The sequence below is a fragment of the Rhinolophus sinicus genome, linkage group LG12 (assembly GCF_036562045.2).
Source record: "Rhinolophus sinicus isolate RSC01 linkage group LG12, ASM3656204v1, whole genome shotgun sequence".
In the NCBI taxonomy this organism is placed as follows: domain Eukaryota; kingdom Metazoa; phylum Chordata; class Mammalia; order Chiroptera; family Rhinolophidae; genus Rhinolophus; species Rhinolophus sinicus.
Window position 1 is genome coordinate 55,197,777 of NC_133761.1, and position 22,819 is coordinate 55,220,595.

The following is a 22,819-nucleotide window of genomic DNA, read 5'->3' on the forward strand; positions in this document are numbered from 1 at the left end:
CCCAGACTTCCTTGGTTCGCTATACCTGTCGTATAGCAGTAATTTTTTCATTACCCTTCACTATCTCCTAATTGCTTTTATTAATGTTTAGGTCCAAAGCAGCTTATTAAAAATATTACACAACTATATTGAAGGAAAAACCGTTTTCTTTCATTCTCAAATAACCACACTTATGGGATGTATGTGCCTGTTGTGCACTGCACAACTTCTCAAATCTTGGAATCAGACTGGATACAGCCCATCTTGTTTCCTATACCACGTTAATTTTCATTCAATGCTTTTTATTGGGGCAACTGTCAAAAACCTAGGTTTACAAGGATAAGTCACTGAAAGGCGGAAGTATGATCTGATGTTAAACTTGTGAGCTACTTCACGCTACTAATTTGCTTGGTGTCTGACAAATATGTATCCCTGTGAGTCCCTCAAAAGTTTAAAACATCTTGCAGTGCCCTGTGAGTTCCCTATGGTCAGTCCCCTTGACATATAATTTGGGAACTGCAGCCCTAGAATCACAGACACAATCGAATAGTCTTATTAGAATCTTCTTTTTCCTAATTTAATTTTCTATATATGTTCTTCCACTTTTTCACTTTTAAAGAGAGTTAATGGAAGGAAGTTATAAAGGAAGTTATAATGATATATAAACCTTTTGCAGGCTGATAGTTCATAAACATGGCATTTTTTTTGGGCAATTAAGAATGTATAGAGTTATACTTCATAGTAAAATAAACATGTGAACATATGTCAAGTATAAAATATCCATGCAAAATATACTCAAGTGGTTTCAGTCAAACACAGAGCAGCTTTCTGCTCCATTTTCCCTAGAGTTTAAAGGAAACTGTCATATCTAAAATAAAGAAATTTATGCTAATAAATAATTTCTTAAAAGTTAGCTTTTCTTGAAAAGGAAAGACTTTATGCAGGCAGGACAGTTGTTTTTCTACAGAGAAAACTTCAGAAAAAAAACAATTCAAAAGTTTGAAACTTCACTTATATTTATTATCTATAATAAACTTCATTTATTATAGGAATTGTATGCTTGATCTCCTCTTCTCACTAAACTTCGTGGCTCAATTTTTGTACAGTTTCATATTTGTATATGAAATATAGGTAATCCCAGTAAAACATAGCACTTCCATAACACAGTTTCCCTCTAACATGGTTCGAGAATTGGGGAAAACCCTCACACAATACGGCATCCTAGAACATGGTTTCACTCTAACACGGTTTGAAAATTAGAGAAATCCCCGAATACAGGGAGCATAACAAGAGCTTTTAAGAGCAAAAATTATCATTCGAAATTTTTCATTCAAGAGTGGATGTCATATTATTTTGACTGCAAAATTTTAAAATTTATTAGAATTTTAAATCCATTTTGTTCATGGAGTATTAAGCTCAGAGGATGAAGATATCTTGTCAAAAAGAAAATGCCCTCAGTTAATGGTGCTTAGTAGTGATGATGAAGAAAACATTATTTAATACATATTAATATGCTACACTTTTCGTGAAAATTGGCTTTAATAAAGATATTTCTCTTAATTATAAAAATAAAATACTATGCTGTTTTAATTTTTGGAATCTAATCCCCTTTTTTGTACCAGTTCTTTGTTTCGTGTAACACGGATTTGCATAACACGGCATTTTTAAGGAACCTCACAACCGTGTTACACGGGGTTACCTGTACCTACATATGTATGAATACAGAGTAATTGACTCTGGGTAGGAGGAAGGAAGTGCTGAGTTAGAGAATTGCCTGGAAATGTTTTCTGATTTGTTTCCCAGCTTAGTCTGTTCCAGAACTGACAGCACACGGTGGAAATAAGAGGATTGAGGTAGAGCTCCTCTCACTCCTCACTGCAAACTGCTCTCTGGCTGAATGGCACAAGAGAAAACACAACCATGAGAAGAGTGTAGGCAGTTCAGGAAGGTCAAGCAGAAAAGAAGTTACAGTGAAGGGGAAAGGCAGTGGGAAAAGAAAGCAAAGAAAGTTGAGTATCAGAAGTTGGCACAATTTGCTTAGAATTTCTGCAAAATGAAAACTCAGGTTTGACAAAGTCTGTGGTAGAGAATTAATTTACCTAGAGATGGCTATGTGAGAAATTTATGTAGAGTGACAATTTAGATCTGCCTACCTTGTCCACTCAAAATCCTCTGCATTGCAGATATTTTTTAGTAGTAAATCTCTCACTATGTCTCTGCAGTGAACATAAAGGGTAAGCAGTGCCCCCAGCACTGTTTTTGTCCGAGAGTTATTAGTATCCAGCACGACCAGCTCTGCAACCTCTTCTAGACCACACAGCACACCAGCATGGACTTTTTCCAACTCTTCTCTTGAATGAGAACTCACAAAACTTCTGACACAATCATTATAAAACATGATCTGGCTCTAAAAAAGTAAGATATAAATGTGATAAGTGAAGCATAAGTTTTATAAATTAAAACAGATGTTTTCATGAAGTGTATGTCGTGTGTGTGTGTGTGTGTGCGCGTGTGCAGTTGTGTGTGTATAAAAGAGAGAGCTTACACGTTTGTACGTATTTGAGAGTTAGAGATTGAATTTTGATTAATGCTTGTGGGGGCTTATTCATTAATAAATGTAAATATATTTATCACCAATATTTATACTATGTAAATGCTGTATTCTTAATCCATCATCACTAGGCTAAGTAATAATCTGGGGACAGTAATAATGGTAGAAAACTCCAAGGTGAAATTAGTGCTGTTTCCTCAGCTGAACTCAGAAGTACCGTCCCCAGAATATGTTATGTCTGCAATCATAGTTTTCAGATGATTTCTATAACTTCTGTTATCTAATCCATCTCTGACAGTCACTCTTCCCATCCATACCAGAGCTGTTTTAGGAAGCCTACTTCTTAGTGTCAGATTGACCTGGAAGTTAATGGAAGGGGATCTGTCAAGAGGCTTACAGTTTATACAAGTGGGCCCAGTCTAGTCACATGTATCCTTAAAATTGGAGAACTTTTTCTGCCTATTAGCAGAGGGGAGAAGAATAGTCAGAGATGCAACATACTATCTCTGAGGAGGAAGCAAGGGGCCCCAGGCCAAGGAATGCCAGTGGCCTCTAGAAGATGGAAGAAACAAAGGAAACAGAGTCTCTCCTAGAGCCTCCAGAAAGGAATACACCCCCGGTGGCATCTTATTTTAGCCCCATGAAACCTGTGTTGGCCTCCAAACCTATAAAACAATAACAAATTGTGTTGTTTTAAGCAACTAAGCTTGTAGTAACTTTTTAATGACAGCAGTAGAAAATTAATACAGTACAATATAGAGATATCCCTAGGAAAATAACTTATGGTCTATTTTCATTCAACTTTTTATTATGCTAAATCTTCAACATCAGACGTTGAAGGAATTATAAAACGAATACCTATATACCCACCATCTATATCCTACAATTAACTTTTTACTATACTTACTTCCTCATGCACTTGTCCATTTATCCATCTATCTGGCCATCTCAGTTCATGATACATTTCAAAATAAGCTACACCTACCATGTTTCCTTGAAATAAGACTTAGCCAAACCATCAGCTCTAATGTTTCTGTTGGAGCAAAAATCAATATAAGACCCGGTCTTATTTTAATATAATGTACGACCGGGTCTTATATAAGACTGGGTATAATACAATATAATACTGGGTCTTATATTAATTTTTGCTCCAAAAGATGCATTAGAGCTGATGGTCCGGCTAGGTCTTATTTTCAGGGAAACATGGTATCAGTACCCTTCATAATGATTTATTTCTAAGTCTTTGCTTTCTTGGCAATGTAGCTACAATTAAATACTTATATATCAAAGCAGCATTAACTTACCACAGTGAGTACCACTTGTCCTGGATGAGATACAGCCCAACGAGAAAAAGGTTGGCAGTTCCAGTCTTCAACCCCTTGATTTACAAATCTATAAATAAACAACTTACTTATATTATTTATATTTAATCATTGATTATGTCCATTTAATGATCAAGCATGACAAGATCACAGGGGAACTTTCCCTTAGGATGTCTGATTTTTTTTTGGTTCTAATTTAGGTATATGTTTGGGACCAAATAGCATTAATGGTCTTAATTCATGCATAATGCATATCCTTTAAATTCCTCTTTAACATCATCTGCACTTTTCTAATGAGGCCGTTAAGTCTTTGGGATGGAAAAACTGTATTAAACTAGGAAATGATACCTATTAGCTTTGAATTTCTAATACTATCAATGACAAAATCAGCATTTAAAATAATTTCTACAAGACTGAGTGCTGAGTTGAAACCAGCAGATGGTAAATTCCTGCATTTAGCTTTAAAAATTAATTATAATGGAGAAAATAGGATTTATGAGAAATATCCACAGACATTTTATTTAAGACCAAAGTTAATATGTATCAACAGTATATGTTTTGATATTGTTATGGTGGGTTTTTTTCCATACAGAAGGTTTAAGTTTCTCTACAGTCGAATCACTTTACATTTTACCACTAGTATGTTTTACAAATTCTCAACACTAAATTTTATTTATTTTCCTCTAATACTTAAATGGCTTTTCTTAAATTATCTTAAATTTATTTAAAATTTATTTGAATATTTAAAGTGAGTATCGATTCTTTTAATTTTTGTCTCAATTTCAAGTGATATCTATTTTTATTATTTTTTATCATTGCCAATGAGAATAAATATGTTTACAAAAACATTTTATATATTTCAAAGCTGTATCAGTGGGAAATGCACCTTTCATCAATTAAAATGACTTTTTATTTTATTTAATGCCTTTTTTTTGTTGTTGCTGTTCCATGCTTTTATTTGTAACTTTGTTGTTGCATTGCTTCATCTCTCAAAGAGCATTTAGTTATATTTCGTTTGACAAAAATCTTTAGGTTGGTTAATTAAGATCTGATTCCACACTTACATTACTATTTATGATCTTTATTCGGGGTTTTATTATTTAGTTCTTTGCTTTCTATTTTGATCTTTATTTTTCTCTGTGTTTATATTCATACAAATGCACACACACACAAACACACACACACGGACATTATATTTTCTTTATTTTCTCTAGGGTTTCTTTATTTACGCTGATTTTTTAAGTCTATCAGGAGAGAGTGGATCAAGATTTATGATTTAACAATCCTATCTTCATCATGAACCATATTCCTTCAAATGACTAAAAATACATGAAAAAAAAGTATATGTTTGGAAAACAAGAAAGTGTGTTCCAAGGCATCAAAAACTTGAACAATTTCTATCAGATGGAAAGCAAACTGGGATTGAATTTTAGAAAAAAGGAGGGAGAAACCAAACAACACTACTGTCAACTTGAACAAAGGCAGGAGGGAGCCCCAGGAAGATCTGTATGATGATCAATTAGGAGGGGGTTTTCTAAGAGGGAGACCAGGGCACCTCCACCTCTGCCAACATCTCTGCCTGCACTGAGCTGCTGGTAGCTGTTCAGAATGAAAATTCAGAGTCCTGCTTGGTGGAGGTCTCCTAGGGTGAATGTTTGGGGCTGGAGAAAGAAGCAGAGTAGAGTCTGAAATAACTCCACGTATCCTAAAACCTTACAGAAAATAAAGGAAGGGAGGCAAGTAGAGAGAGGAGATGAGAGGAGAGAAAGGAAGTTGACCCTGGCATTTGTTCCATAGAAATGGAATATTTGAAATTGCTGGTAATTAGAGTAGCAGTGACAGTAGTATGTAACCTCCAGGAGAAACGGAAAGGGACCTCCACGCACTAAAAGAAAAGCTACTCACAGACTTGGTCCCACATGGCCTGCTTGTCAAAGATAATATTACTGTAGGCAGGCTGTCGTAATTAGAAGCTAATATTTACTTATAGAAGAGGGACACACCGGTACATATCTGAACAGACGACCAAGAATGACCCAACATTTTATGAAAACTAATCCTGTGAAAAAGAGCACCAATCCCTGCCAGTAGAAAAACTAAAATGAGGAAGCAGGGTTAACAAAGGAGAGTGAAGAAAACTTAAAAATAGTTACTTTACTTCACCAATTCTATTAAATTCTCTGAAATCAGGATGCATCTTATAATTGATGGTGTCTGACAATTACTCAGCCAGCGAGTTGGGACTTAGGAATATGAAAATCTTCGGTTGGCATTTTCTGGTAAGATAAAATAGTGCCAAAATTCTGTTACAATTGATGAAGTAAAAATAATATCTCCAAACAGAAGAATGCAAGTATGTACCCAAAAGCCAGAAAAAGGCTTCTAAGTAAAAGAAACTACTTTTGAAAATTGAATAATGTGTTGTTAAGATAATAATCTTACCATTTTGGCTGAACTGCAGAGCAGTCATTTGTGAAAATAAAAATGACGCTTCCCAAAATCCAGCATAAAGGGGCAAATCCTGCTTTGCTACATCCACCAATCTTGAACTATTACACCCTGATCTTTACCCAGTCCTAGTGAAACACCCATTCTGAAAGACCTGCTTTAAAACCTGACTTCAAAATCTCAATAAATATTTCCATTTTCTTCTTCCTCCTCTAAGGCACATTCTTAAGGGTAAGTAGTGTTCTTTTTTACTCAATCAACTCAGCTTTGTCTTATGAACAGATTTTGTGGTGATATTTTGGGGAACTAGCATTCAACAAGTTGAATTTGAACTTAGAATAACATGCAAGTATGAAGGCAAAATAAAAATATTTGTTACCTACAGATGCTTTCTAGAAAAATTACTTGGAGATACATATAGCAAAATGAAAATTAATTTTAAAATGTCAGACCTACGAAATAGTAATGAACAAAACCAAAATAAACCAAAAAACTTACTAAGTCTAGATAATTGTTGACCCACAAATAAAGAACTAACAGCAATTTGGGATAAAATCCCAAATGATTACAATATGGAGCAGGAGATGGGAGGGAATTAGGATGTGACACATGCTTTTTGGAGAGAAATTGGAGACATTTATTATAGGCTTTGATAAAAATATGTTTCATTAAGTGTATTAAAATTTTAAGAGTATTCACTAGAAAAAAATGTTTATAATTTTGGGATGGCTACACTGAAAGAGACAATGAAACGCAATCTAACAACAGTAAGTGAAAAAGAACAACAAAGCCCCAAACCCAAAGCCCAGTTGTCAGAAAACATACAATAAGACGGCAGGCATGAGTCCAAGAGCCAGGATAATCAAAACAAACGCTGAAAGTCAGTATACCACTCAGCAAAGCATAGCACATTCAAAGGTTTGCTTGCAGAGAGTTTACTGAAGGGACTCTGCAGAGACGAGGGCAGGGTTAGGGAACCCCCAGGGATGGTGAACACCAGGCTCTAGCAACAGGGGGCAGTGTAACCACCACACCAGGTTCAAAGGGGCAAGGAGAGCAATGTCCCTGGGACCTGCTCAGGGCTGGAGATGTTGGAGAGGGGCCACCTGTCAAAAGCTGTATCTTCAGGTAAAGGAACATAGATTCTGCCCAAACTAGTGAGGCAGAGAGACAGCCTCACATTGGCCCCACCTGCCTGGAAACTGGAGGGCACAGGAATGCAGGTTCTGCCCCTCACAGACACGAGCATCCCACGTTCACATAAGACACAAATGGGCACAGAATGATCGTTGGGGCATACAGACTAACCCGCACTGGTAACAAACACTTTGACATTGGTAAAGTACAACAAAATAAAAGCAAAAATTAAAATCCATTTTTATACTTGATGCAAGAAATATTAACATGACACAGAAATGTTGTGATAAAAATGATTGTGATCATGGAAACAGGTACAATGAGTTATTTATATTAAACAAATAGCATTTAATAAAAATATTAACTGGTATAAAAGTACTGATGTACTGACTAATGGTACACTCTACTAAGATTAGTTCATGTATAACAATATAGCATCAAAATATATAATAGATATTAGCAATAAATGAGTTAAATAAAAAGAAAATAAATTGACAAATTCACAAAAAAGTAGGAAATGTTCATGTAGTTTTCTAGGAAATAAAGTAAGTAGACCAAAAAATGGATAAGAAAATTAAGGAAAGTTCAACGAAAAAGAAAGTTATTTACCTGAAATCTATGTAACTTTGCTAACAATTGTCACCCTAATAAACTTAAAAAAACAAAACAAAAAAAAGAAATTTACTAATGTAATTCATGATAGCCACAAATTAAAGGTCAAACTATATTTGAGCTTCTCAGTAGATTCATAAAAATCATTTGATGTAATTGAACATCCTTTAATTATTAAAAACTTTGCAAACTAGGAATAGAATAAAACTTTGATAAGGGGTGTATTCCAGAAACCTAAGCATCATAACAAATGGTGAAGCATTAGAAACTTTCCCACTAAAATTAGGAAAAAAAGAAGGACACTCACTGCACTTTTCACCATTGTACAAAATTTGTCATCCTAAACAACATGAAAAGAAAATAACATTTTAAAAAGAATTGTAAAAAAACAGACAGGATTATCATGAGCAAATGCTAAAATTGTCTAACCAGAAAAATCCCAGAGCAACTCCTGAAAATCTACTTGTCTCTCGAATGCCCAGATGCATTTTTCAGGGTTCCTTGCCCACAGAGGTAACCCCGTCACGTGTAAGATGACATCTTGTACTTATCACATCACCCCACGGGTAAGAACTGGAGCGAAGGAAATTTGGTGATTTATGTAAGTAAATATTAATCTGCTCTAGAAACCTTGTGTTGGCATTCAGGATAATATTGATAAATACAGATTTTAAAACTTCAAGACCAATAGCCTTTCTGTACCCACTTAGAAACGGTTAGAAATGTAAACACTTAGAAATGCAGCAGACCACGCTAGTCAAATTAGTTTTCAAAGGTCCCACTCTCAGGCTGTTTCTTCACCCTAAACAGACAGCAGTAATAGATGAAAACACGAAAAGGACTAACCCACGTAAACAATTCCAGGAAGCCAAAGTGGGACCGAAATGCAAAGCAGTGAAGTGGGCAGCCGTGGAGGCCTAGTGGGTCTCATCCAAAAGCAGGCAAATCCAGCCCGTTTTCAGATACTTAGGAATCTCAAGGTGCACAGAACTGAATGTTGTCTGTGATTACACATTCAAACTGACATTTACATTGTAAAAATGATTATTTTGCCATCTTGTTTTATCAAAACAGGATTTTCACTCCATCTACTTCTCTGGATATCTAGATTAGTAGATAACCAAGTTTTAAAAATACATATATATACACAAAAATTTTAGGATTTACACATTGTACTTACTTTTTTAGTACATTAAACATGCTTTTCTCTACATTTTCCAACCACTGTTCTACAGCACTTCTTACACGAATTTTCCTATATTTTCAAAAATAATATATGAAGAATTATTTGTATTAATGTTTCCTTCCTTTGATAAGCTTGTACACTAAGGTTTCTACACTTATAATATTCATGGGCCAAAGGACTATCATCCTATAATATCTTTTGGTTTTTCTAGATCTTAATTTTGAAAAACTATGCAGAAACCATATCACCTATCTTTAGGGAATTCTGGCATCAAAACCATGAATTACCAAATAGATAAATTACATTACAAAGCATTGTTTGATTCCTCATTGGACCTTTTAAATAGTCAGCCTCAATCAGAGTCAAGTTAGGGGTTTTGGTGGATAGGAAGACTTTGGCACAGCATTTTTTAAATCAAATCACATCAGGAGCTACGTGCCAAAGGTGAGCGAGCCCTCACCCAGGATGCAATGGAAGGACCTGGTGTATTAAAATTGCCTGGGGGTCATTCATGACAAAACCAAGGTCAGTGGAAGAAGCTGTAGCACCAACAACCTCAAGCAAATAGCAAACTGCCTTCCTATCTATGTTCAAAAGATAAAACCTTGGGGTGGCTTTGAGGATAACATTAATATCGATATGGAAAGGTAAGATTCCGCATGAGAACATTGTCTTCGAAGATATAGTTTGCTTAGAAAACGTCTATGAAATATCAGAAATTTCCAAGCAGAGCTTTTACCTAAAATTTTAGCGTCTAAATGCTTAGTGTGTAACATAAATATCATACTTTGGCAGCACAAGAGTTTCTCCTTCAGCAGATATGAACATCATCACACACGCAGGGCCAATTTCTTGTTTCCATATTACTAATTGTTTTATATTTTCAAAACACTTCACAAGGTGAGGCTGTGGACAGAAACAAATGTCAGGAACATTATAAAATTCTGACTTGGATGGGAAATAATATTGCTGAGCAAAGAATGACATTACCTGTACAGACTCAGGATTTCTGCTCTTAGCTAGAATATCAAGAAGCTCAGCATTGCTAAGAAAGTAAAATCGTGGGAAAACCATTCTTTTCATTTCAAGGTAGTCCTGTCCAGAACCAAAAGAAGTGCAATTCAGAATACGTTTAATCATGGTATGAATCACATCGCCATTTGGGCCTCCATTTACACAATATTACAAAAGCCACAATATTAAAGTTGCAGTATACGTAGTAGCACCAGTCAAAATAACAGCCCATGCTCAATGAAAGCTATACTTAAATTGTTAATTTTTAAATAAATCACACCTGAAATAAATGAAAACAAAAATTATTTTTAAAAATCCCACCCTTGCACATACGTGGGCACACACACACACCATTGTACGAGTATCACTGATCGTTAATAAAGCACCGTATTTTGGTATGATCACCATCGCTTTCCACGCTCCCAACTTTCTGTTCTTATTTCCCTATCCTCTGAGAGAATAAGTTGTCATTTCAGCAGGTCACCATTTGCCTTCAAGATCCCTGTTCGTCCCCTACACTTTAATGTTGACATCTCTTGGTTCTGTTCTCATCACTCTTCCTACCCATGATGCTTTTCTTGGGCTATTTGATACACACCCAGCTGCTCTTTGGCTCAGCTCACTTCCCTCTGCCCCAGGTAAATACACCCGATGGCTGATTGAAGACGTTCACTTGATTGTCCCACTAAGTGTTAGATTTTCAATGTGTACAAACTTAGTTCTGTCCAGACAAGCCACCTCCTCCTCTCCTCGTAGTTCCTACCTCTGCAGTGTGATCTTCTTTGTGGGCCAAGCCAGAAAGCCAGGCACAATCCTGGACCTTTTTTTCATCCTTTACTTACCTATCTGACACTGCTGATGCCAGCTTCTTTCATCCTTACCATGTTCTCACTTTAGCCTCCCACTATTTCTAGTCTTTTAACTGGTTTCTTTGTATCTATTCCCACTGCCCCCAATCTATATGTACTCTACGCTTCCTCTAGGGAAGCGCTTCCCTAGAATTTTCTCTACATTAAATCATTTCGCTGTCCTGCTTAAAATCCTTCAGTGGCTACTCAACATTCAATATTCATTGTGATATTCAAGGTCCTTCACCATCTGTCCCCTGCTCCCCTGGAGAATCTCATCTTTCAACACTTTCCAATTTGCAATCTCCGTTCCATCTGCATCACCTCGTTTACACCACCAGAACGTGCCATACTTGCTGACAGCTCCACATCTGTACTTTTCCGCTTGCTGAAGACGCTCTTCCCACCCACCCACACCTGATTCTTTCACCTGGCTAACCCACGCACTTCCTTCAAGACCCAGGTCAGTGATTCCTTCTCACAGACAGGATTAATCTCTCTACTTTAACACTGTCATACCATCCAACCTATCACAGCAGACCTCACACTGTAACATCTCTTTACCTTTTTCGGTTGCCTGTAATGTATTTTGAGTTCTGTAACAGAAAGGAATATATCTTTTACCTTTGTAGTCCCAGCATCTAGCAGCAGTGCCTGATATAAAGTAGATGCCCAGTACATGAATGAATGGAAAATTATTGGTTGGTAATGATGCTTAGTAATAGTCCAAACATGTACTAGAAATAATTAGAAAGCTTTTTTCAATGAGCACTTGGTAAACTGGTTATTATTAACCAGATCACTCTGGGTGCCACCCCTTATGACTGTCCCAGATCACGGATTTACGTAGCAGAGGGTCTTCCTGGGCAGACAACTTTCTGCAGGCTGTAACTGCCATATGTGGCTATTCTGGAGGCGTCAACCCAACTACGAAGACGTGTGTTCAACAAGGAAAAGAGAGGAATGCCAGGAAAACATCTTGGCTTATAAAGTGAAGTGAATATGTTCACACAAAGCTCAAATATTAAAACCCAATATTAAAGGTATATATGTCTAGCTGACAATTTAATATTCTGGAAATGTAAAAATATATGGAATCAATAATTTAGAAAATCATCATAATATTCAATTTGAACTTTTTCTGATTTTATAACTTAATGATAATAGTAGTGCTAATATAAGTAACATCCATTCAGTCCTTTCTTTGTGCCCGCTCCTGTGTTTTAAAAGCACTGTCTCATTTAGCACAATTCCCCTCAAGGTAGGTACTATCATTAACCCCAATTTAAAGATAAGGAAACCTAGGTGCTTAAACGTTTGATACTTTGCCTAAGGTCATTTAGATAGGTTCATCCATTTTTTTTCCATTTTGATAGTATTTTCATTAGCCCTATAGATGGTGAGAGTTTGAAATATTGTTAGCAGCTACAGCAAGGAAGAAAATCTGCACTGAAGTTAGTTTCTGTAGTTCATTATACTACATTTTGTAGATGAAATGATTCTCCAGTTTAGGATGGCTACAGTTTTACCTCTAGACTTTTCTTTATATATTCAAGGTGTATGTTGCAATTTTGCAGAATTTCAAGGATTCCTGCAGAGGTGGCTATTTGCAAAGCATCCAGTTTGTTTTGTATTTTTAACATTATTTCTTTCCACATGGAAATCACTTGAGAGAAGAGTTTTGCTTCTGCTGGGAGCTGCCTTTAGAAAGAAAATTAGGGATAATTTTATTTTTTGAAGGTACTACAGTTAAAATCTATAATCTAAATGCATTGCCACAGAATATTGTTCAATTTACAAAATATTTTGATATGTTACATTTTTGCTGATCAATCATTAAAGATATTTTTCCAGTATCTATTATGTATAAGTGATGTACATGGTAGAAAATACTAGGATAAATCAGATACATATCCATCATCTAACAAGATTATACTCTGTGAGGTACAGGATAGATGCAGACAAGTTCTACATAAAGTAAATGGAACTGATTTTTGTCCTAGGAAATGTAATAAAACAAAGGGCTACTAAAATTCTAGAGAAATGAAGTCTGGGGCGAGTTCCTTGGAGAAGAAGCTATTTGATCTAGGTTTTAAAGGAGGAACAGTGCTTTTGCACGAAAAGAATCACAGAGAAGGCATCTGACCTAGAAGCAAGAGTACAGCAGTGTGGATAAGAAAATTCACATTCCACTAGTAATTATCTAGTCTTGGGGGCTAAGGAAATGTAACGCAGGTTCAGCATAGGTACAGAAACTTTCCTTTACAGAATAGTATCATTAATTTCTCCCCTTGGAAAAGGGAAGCGAAACCCACACCTGGCATGGTAATCCACTGATACATTAATTGGAGTTTTGTTTCTGCTGTTACTGACATTGAATGAGGGAAATATTTGCAAAGGTGTGCAGTCTCGTTGTGTCATACTCTCTGATCACCTGTATGTCCCACTCCCATACCACCCTAGCCCCAACCTGATTCAAACTCATATAGGTAGGATTGTTTTAGAGTGCTCATTGAAAAATGATTTCTCAAGGATTACAGGAAATAAATTACCCACCATGCTGTTTTTAAATCTATATATGGCATATTTTAAGTTTTTACCTTTGTATTTCTAAACAATTAAAGATTGGTTCAAGGTACAACCAAGTTCTTTGACAGTGCATCCATTCCTCAAGAGTGTGAGAGAAAAGAGTCAAGTTTTGATCCCATTTATCCACAAGAACCTACAACGATAAAAACACACACACACACACACACATCTAATTATATGAAATTGCTCTGTAAGAGTCATATCATAGAAACTGAGATCAAAGGAGATTATCAGTCACTGACATATAGGACGTAATTAATGGGGTCCTTAAATGAATATAAATCTAATTATATTTAGTCTTGGGAGAGGTTTGAGATGTCTTGTTCATCCAATTTCCTGCCTTATTTATAATATACAAATATTTTGGGTATGTATATTCTTTCATTCCTTTCTTTAAACATTTTTGCAGATATGTACACGTACATGTAATATCTTTAATAATTTAGATAAATGCAATCATATTATTCATTGTTCTGTAACTTGCTTTCTAAAAACCTGTAGGGAGCTGGAGCATTAAGGGTTAAGAAAATGTAACTTCAAGCAGAGTTTGGGAGGATCGCTAAGGGGAACTCCGATAAGCATAAAGAACAAACAGACACCTGCTGCCCTGGGAATGGGAAAATATCTAAAGGTCTAAGAACAGTCAGGGCCAAACTTTGAGAAAACATAACTAATCTGTACTTGCTGCCTCAGCCGCTTTATGTAACCTTCTTGTTTTTGTGTGTATAAAAGAAAGCTGAAAAATAAAGTAGGCGCTGCAGTCTAATTAGAACTGCTCGCCCTCCTGATCCCATCTTTGTCTCTTGTCTATTTTTTTCTCAATCCTCACTCCCCACTTTAGGAACCGTTCGTCTCGTCGGCAGGCTCCAACAAAAACCTAACTGTCTTTTAGAGGAGTTGTATGTTAGTATTCGTGGGTTTTCTTCATTATTTTAATATTAGAAAATTCCACTTGTAATAAAGGCATTTAGTGCTCTAAATATTCCTTTCCATAGGGCTCTAGACAATTGTGCTAAGGTTTGGTTTATAATTCTCTTTTTATTTCTAATTAAGAAAACGATTACATTTCCTGTGTTTTCTTATGGTTGCTTTTGAATTTCCATTTTCTGTGGGTGATTTTGTTATTGTTTGTCTATTTTTTACTACTTTTCTGCTGTTCATTTTTTATTTTACTGCATATGGTTAGAGAACAGAGTCTGTTTGGTTTATCTCTTTTTTGTAATTTATTTAGTTTTTTCTCTAACTTCCAATTAATTGACATTTTCCCTAAATGTTTGGGTTTGCAAATGATGTGAATTCCATTTATTGAACACATATTTCTGTTAGTCTAGAATCAATTTTGTTAATTTTACTATTAAATATTTCTATATTATTACATATCTTGCTGAGCTTTCTAAAGTTTTTAAATGATTCTTAGCTATGTTATCGAATGTGGGGCTGCCCAGCGAGGGACTATCAGAGAATACTGAATACAAGCTGACCATATGGTTTAATTCCTAGTTATACTAGAATAGATGTGGGGGCTGCTACTTGTTCTAGAAGTAACTACAGGGACCCACAGGTATAGAGGTAGGATTAACCTTTAAGAGCAACAGCACAGGAAATGAAAAGGAAGCATTCGCTTCAGCAGCAGAACCTCCAGGCAATGGCTTTGGCAGAGGCATTGCCAGTGCTGTGAGTATCTGCAGCAGGACCGGCACTGCTGGTCAAAGGCAGGGCTCACAGGGTCATGTTTTTATATTACCAATACGAGTATTTATCATCTCTGCCCAAATTAAACTTTCTGACATTTCCTGGTGAACAATCAATAATGCTTCCGTAAAAAGTTATTTTTAGTATTTTCATTACTAAATATTCCATCTCATTTCTATGGAAGTATATGAATGATTTATATAATTCAACACCTTGCAGAATACAAAAATTAAAATGATCAGTAAAACTATAGACAATTAAAACCTTTTCCCTTTGCCATAATATTTACCTTAACGGGACCAGTATAGGCAGATCCTTTAACTGTTGCAAGGATGATTTGAGACTCTTCTAACTGAGCTAATATGTCATCTAGAGATGAAATGATTAGGACAGAGTAAGTCTCGGTGTGATGCAGAACTAAATGGAGAGGAGTTGTGTTCCAAAGTTCAATAACCTTAAATAGCATTTTTTCAAGAGAAGCTTCATTAGTTGCTGAGGTGGATATTTCATTTATTTCACTTTCATACTGAAACATCTAAAATGAAAAAAATTATTTTTTAATATCCAGTGGAGCAAATAATTCCTGGTACATTTCAACTGGAAGGTTTAAATGAACACGTTGAAGGTACATCAGAAACACGGAAGCTCTGATTCCCATTAGATTTACATCCTAACCAGAGACTTCATGGCCTAACCTTCATGACAGCCCTTTTTAGTTTTTAATCATCCGATTTCTTCATGCTCAGTGAAAATTTCTAACCACAATGTTTATTGCCTCTGATTCTAGTCAGTATAAAGAATAGTTAACAGCACCTTCTGTATTTGTGAAGGTGGTATTTATTTCCTTCAGCTTTGTTTTCTCTGCACTGATGTCAACTGTTTAATTGCTTTGTGACATGCTTTTACTTTCTGTAATAATTCTCGAGATATAATCATCTGAGAGACTATAACTCTAATGGACCTACCTGTCCATGGCTTCCCTTTCTTTGCCACATCTTGATGAAGATAAGTGTTCCTCAAAATACATTAGTGAAGTTTATATAGGTCCTCTTTCCATGTGCACTGATTGCCAATTCCACAGGACAAGGTCCTGATACAAGATTTCCAGATTCACTCACCATAATAGAGATACTCAGAGAGCTTCTCATTTCCACATCTTAGACTGAACCAGCTGGACTGATTGTTTTTATCCTGGAAAGAAGAATCTACCACTGTTCCCATATGTCATTTCCATGGGGCTAATGAGTGATGCCTAATGCCTATGTTTTGTTAATGCAGCTCAGTGGGGACTATGAACAAATATGACTAGTTTTCATCATCTCTCTTATGGATCTGCCAAAGATGCGCGTAAGACGGAGGAAATCAGTTGACTGCTTATGGCCTTAGGAACAGCTTTGGGAAAGAGGCCTGTCTTTGACATAGACTTTCAGCCAAAAGCAGACAAAGAACCACAGGATCAGCAAGTTTCTATGCGCAAGAAACATCTGTGCCTAAAGCTGACATTCTGAAATTGCTAAGTACGAAATCCAGACACTGATAATGTCTAAAGCAAAATTTCAACCAAGTGGATCTTAGCCCCTTCTTTATTGTCAAAGTTTGGGACCTGACCACAAAATGCTCAGCTCTCCCAACTGACTTGGTAATATCTGGGAAGTTTCAGGTGAATCTTAATGCCTAATGATAATTATATGCCTCTATTATACAGCACATGGCTTTCTAAAGTGAAAACGATCAACTATAAAGTAATTGTATTCATCTTATGCATACTATTGACCGCTTCCTCTTTCCTTACTTTGGGACATGCTTTTCATGTCATAGGCTTTTCAGAGCCTGCATCACATCTTGGGCAAAACGGTTGTTACATAACATCGTAATTTATTCATTTGACAGGATCACAAATGAACTTCCATCATAGCCTGTCCTGGATAGTCTTGCAGCATGACCACCATCTCTGGGTCAAAACCAAGATATACATGCTTGATTGAGTCAACGGAGGCTGAGTTGCTAGGCCAAATCCTGTCCATCGAGGCACTTACACGTTACTGGATAATCAGGTGCTGAATTTCTGCAGGATGATCAAAATCACCCAGGAACTCAGAGTTCACTTAAGATCACCAGCTGATTGTCTGCTTATCGCTTCTGATTACTATACTTAACCTCAAGAAGAAGGGGTTCCTCTGACGCCTGGCTACAGTATTTCAGAAGCTGAAGACCTAATTCCTTTTTGTTCAGATGTTTAGTTATTTTAATCTGGATCCTCCAAAAACTGTGTGGCACTCCCTTTTTAAACTGTCTGTTTATGTGGGAAGTGCAAGGATAGGTCACTGGAATCTTTTGAGGCCACCAACCCAGTGTCAGCCACCAGCTGATCCCCTCTAGGCCTATGTACCTTAACTTTTATTGCTTGCTGCTACACTTAAGTCTGCCACATTTCCTCTTTTCACTAACTTGCCTAGGAATGATTCTAATAACCCAAGACTTGGACAATGCAAACATCGTGGAAATTGTGCCCGATTTTTAGAATGCTGGTTTGAATAAACTTAGCTGTTGGCATTGACTTCTAGGTTCTGAAATTATCTAGATATTTTACAGAATTCACTCTTGGCACATCGATCAGTTAGGAGGCTCTGGTAAAGATCCAGAAAAGCAAGAGAGATTTAGAGGGATGAGGAGTAAGAGAATAAGAGATGATTCAAAGATTATTTCATAATTTTTAGCTTAAGCAATTGATAAAAAAAATAGAGATGCCTTTTACTGAGATGGGGAAGTGAGAGGAAGAGTAGAATTTGGGAGATGAAGAATGAGAATTGCATTTCTGGACATTAATTTTGAGATATTGCTTAGACATATAAGTAGAGGTATTGAATAGGAAATTAGATACATGAGTTCAAGAGGGAGCTTGAGGTTAGGGCTGGAGATATAAAATAGTCTAACTTTAAAAAATCAATTAAAATTGTCTTCTAAAATTCTTCTTTTTAAATTCTTTTAATTTCTCTCCATTTCCTCATCACAACAGAGAACTTAGTAGAAAATTATAGGTACAACATACTGTTGTTGATTACATAAGACACTGTCAATACGGAAACATGAAACATAAATGACGCTTACCATAAGCTAGGCATGGAAGTAGAAAAAATTATAAACACAAAAATCATGGAAAAATTCTAGTTTTATAACAAAATCTACATGACAAATCAAACAGTTGCTAATTATGTATTTAAACTATAATATTAACTTATTGATAGGGCTATCCTAATATGCTCTTAATATATTTTCACTTTATATGAAATGGAATATAGTTTTGATTTTTCTATTCCAATAAAACGTATTCTCTATTAAGTATGTAGCACTGTTAAATAATAAGACACGAATTTCATTTGTCACACATGAAAACCAGTGTTACTGTTTCTAATCAACTAGATTAGAATAATGGCACAATGACTAGATTAACCAATATGGCCAATTAAAGACAATTTCCTATCACTTATCTACTGATATACTCCCGCTTCCCTAGGCGTTCTATGAACGTCTTCCTTTCCTAATTCCTATTCCTCATAGATTTACTCGCCCACTTAAAGTTGGCCCCTCTGCTATTTCAACCTATTTTTAAAAATTATTTTTACTTACTTTGAGCACTAGGAGATTCTCTACCGTAGAGTTTTTATCAAGAAACACTGACTTTCCAATAATCTCCTGGAGTGCCTCCCAATGCCTTGGCTTGAGACAGGGGTTTCCCAGAGCTCTGATGACAGGTAGCGCTTGTTTAAAATCTGTCACCGATTGCTTAAGACGTGCTACCAGGTCGTTTTTAGGTAAACCTGTAAATAGCAATGGGCTGGTAGGCTTACAATATGTTCATCATATTTTGTAAACCAGAAAACAAAATTGCTATTTAATGCAATGCTAGTTTATTAGTTGTTAGTTTGTACTAAAACAGTGAGTTTTATTAATATCACCCTCCCATAAGAATCAACTACGGATGAAAATAAAGAAAAATAATTATCAGGACTAGAGATTAAAACCCAAGACCATCAGAGCCAAGTTACCTTGGAAAATTTGATACTAGGAAGAGCCAGCTACCACAGGGTTTCCCAGACTGTCACTGACAAGACAGACAGATGCACAGCCAGGTACACATATATATGCAGTCAAAAGATGGATAGAGGGATTGGGCTTTTAAATCCTGCTCAGTAAGGAAGAACATCAGTGGAAAAAAAATCTGTCACTATTATTTCATAAGGAAAACATTTTAATTGTAGGAAATGCAGGTAAAAACTTTGCCACAGACCAGCTTCGGTGTGTCCTCTGGCACTGACAAACCACTGAGACACACGATTCAAAACTTACGCAGTTGAAGGTTCAATGCTTATAACCTTTTTACTCAACTTTTTTTTAAAAAAAGAGGAAGGAGGCAGAGGAATAGGCCAAGTTGGGGACTCAGGAGAACTGAAGACTATACACATATTCTTTTCTTTTATTTTTTTTCCATATTCTTAAATGTCCAATTTTGTACAAATGGGCTTTTTATTTTACAAAGCCAGGTTGACTAATAAACTGTCTTTCAAGACCTGGTTAAACAAAAGGATAAGAGAATAACTTTGGTTTTTGCAACTCTATATACTCTGGCAAATAGCCATGATTTTATCTAGTAAACTATGGATATAAAAGGTGTTGTCAAAAAGACAATAGAACAAATTAATGTGACAAAGAGCTGGTTCTTTGAAAAGATTAACAAAATTGATAAATCCTTGGCTAAGATCACTAAGATAAAAAGAGAGAAGATACTAATAAACAAAATCAGAAAGGAAAAAGGGGAAGTTATCATGGATGCCACAGAAATACAAAGGATCATCCAAGAATACTATGAAGGACTATATGCCACCAAATTCAATAACCTAGAAGAAATGGACAAGTTCTTAGAAACATATAGCCTTCCTAGGCTGAACCATGAAGAACTGGAAATCTAAACAGACCGATCACCAGTAAAAAAATTGAATCAGTCATCCAAAACCTTCCCAAAAGCAAAAGTCCAGGACCAGATGGCTTTACTAGTGAATTCTACCAAATCTTCAAAGAGGATCTAACACCAATCCTGCTCAAACTCTTCCAAAAAATTGAAGAAGAGACAGTACCCCCTAACTCATTTTATGAGGTCAACATTACCCTGATACCAAAACCTGGCAAGGACAACACAAAAAAAGAGAACTACAGACCAATATCTCTGATGAATTCAGATGCAAAATTCCTAAACAAAAATTCTAACAAATCGAATGCAACAATGCATTAAAAAGATTATTCATCACGACCAAGTGGGGTTCATCCCAGGGGCACAAGGATGGTTCAACATCTGCAAATCCATCAATGTGATACATCACATAAACAAAATAAAGGACACAAATCATATGATTATATCAATTGATGCAGAAAAAGCATTTGACAAGATACATCCATTTATGATTAAAACACTTAATAAAATTGGTATAGAATGAAAATACCTTAACATAATAAAGGCCACATATGACAAACCCTCAGCTAATCTCATAATTAACAGTGAAAAACTTAAGTCCTTTGCTCTACGTTCAGGAACATGACAGGGCTTTTCAACATGGTGTTGGAAGTCCTTGCCAGAGAAATCAGGCAAAAGAAAGAAATAAAAGGCATCCAAATTGGGAATGAAGAAGTTAAATTGTCACTCTTTGCAGATGACATGATGCTATATAAGAAAACCCTAAAGACTCCACCAAAAAGCTATTAGAAACAATCAAAGAATACAGTAAAGTTGCCGGCTACAATATCAACGTACAAAAGTCCATTGCATTTCTATATACTAACAATGAAATTTCAGAAAAAGAAATAAAAAACCAATTCCTTTTGCAATTTCAGCAAAAAGAATGAAATACCTAGGAATAAACTTAACCAAGGATGTGAAAGACCTACATGCTGAAAACTACAAGACGTTTTTAAAAGAAATTGAAGACAGAAATGGAAAGACATGCTCATGGATTGGAAGAATCAACATAGTTAAAATGGCCATATTACCCAAAGCAATATACAGATTTAATGCAATCCCCATCAAAATCCCAATGGCATTTTTTGAAGAAATAGAACAAAAAATCATCAGATTTGTTTGGAACCACAAAAGACCCCAAATAGCCAAAGCAATCTTAAGAAAAAGGAACAATACCGGAGGTATCACACTCCCTGATTTTAGCTTGTACTACAGGGCAACAATAATCAAAACAGCATGGTATTGGCAGAAAAACAGACATGTAGACCAATGGAATAGAACTGAGAACTCAGAAATAAAACCACATAAATATGGACAGATAATTTTTGACAAAGAAGCAAAAAACATACAATGGAGAAAGACAGACTCTTCAATAAATGGTGCTAGGAGAATTGGATAGCCATGTGCAAAAGAATGAAACTGGACTGCTATGTGTTACCATGTACCAAAATTAATTCAAAATGGATCAAAGACTTCAGCATAAGACCTGAAACAATAAATTGCATAGAAGAAAACAGGTACTAAACTTATGGACCTTGGGTTCAAAGAGCGTTTTATGAATTTGACTCCAAAGGCAAGGGAAGTAAAAGCTAAAATAAATGAATGGGACTATATCAAATTTAAAAGCTTCTACACAGCAAAAGAAACCATCAACAAAATAAAGAGGCAACCAACTGAATGGGAGGAGATTTTTCCAAACAGTGCCTCCGATAAGGGGCTAATATCCAAAATAAACAAGGAACTCATGCAACTCAACAACAAAAAAACAAACAACCCAATTGAAAAATGGGCAGAGGACCTGAAGAGACATTTCTCCAAAGAGGACATACAAATACCAAATAGACATATGAAACCATGCTCAACATCACTAATCATCAGAGAAATGCAAATCAAAACCACAATGAGACATTACCTCACAGCAGTTAGAGGCTATCATCAACAAGACAAATAGTAACAAGTGTTGGAGAGGCTGTGGAGAAAAAGGAACCCTTATACACTGTTGGTGGGAATGCAGACTGGTGCAGCTGCTATGGAAGGCAGTGTGGAGGTTCCTCAAAAAATTACAAATAGAATTACCATATGACCCAGCAATCCCTCTCCTGGGTATCTACCCAAAAAATCTGAAAACATTTATCCATAAAGACACGTGTGCTCCAATGTTCACTGCAGCTTTATTTATGGTGGCCAAGACATGGAAACAACCAAAATATCCTTCGATAGATGAATGGATAAAGAAGTTGTGGTATATATACCCAATGGAATACTATTCGGCAGTAAGAAAAGATGAAATAGGACATTTGTGACAACATTAATGGATCTTGAGATTATAATGCTAAGTGAAATAAGGCAGACAGAAAAAGCAGAGAACCATATGATTTCACTGATATGTGGTATATAAATCAAAAACAACAAAAGAACAAGACAAACAAATGA

The 22,819-nt window shown here is 35.9% G+C and overlaps 1 protein-coding gene across 1 annotated transcript in view; it reads right to left on the reverse strand.

Moving 5' to 3' along the window:
• DNAH14 (dynein axonemal heavy chain 14) overlaps nucleotides 1-22,819 on the reverse strand; it is a 202,746-nt gene that overhangs the window by 132,595 nt on the left and 47,332 nt on the right. Inside the window, exons 19-27 of the mRNA XM_074316462.1 lie at nucleotides 19,006-19,196; nucleotides 15,668-15,913; nucleotides 13,698-13,819; nucleotides 12,627-12,798; nucleotides 10,226-10,330; nucleotides 10,023-10,141; nucleotides 9,230-9,304; nucleotides 3,835-3,922; nucleotides 2,133-2,386 (exon numbers count right to left, since the gene is read on the reverse strand). Coding sequence (XP_074172563.1) covers nucleotides 2,133-2,386; nucleotides 3,835-3,922; nucleotides 9,230-9,304; nucleotides 10,023-10,141; nucleotides 10,226-10,330; nucleotides 12,627-12,798; nucleotides 13,698-13,819; nucleotides 15,668-15,913; nucleotides 19,006-19,196 — 1,372 coding nt within the window. The remainder of the gene's footprint in view (nucleotides 1-2,132; nucleotides 2,387-3,834; nucleotides 3,923-9,229; nucleotides 9,305-10,022; nucleotides 10,142-10,225; nucleotides 10,331-12,626; nucleotides 12,799-13,697; nucleotides 13,820-15,667; nucleotides 15,914-19,005; nucleotides 19,197-22,819) is intronic.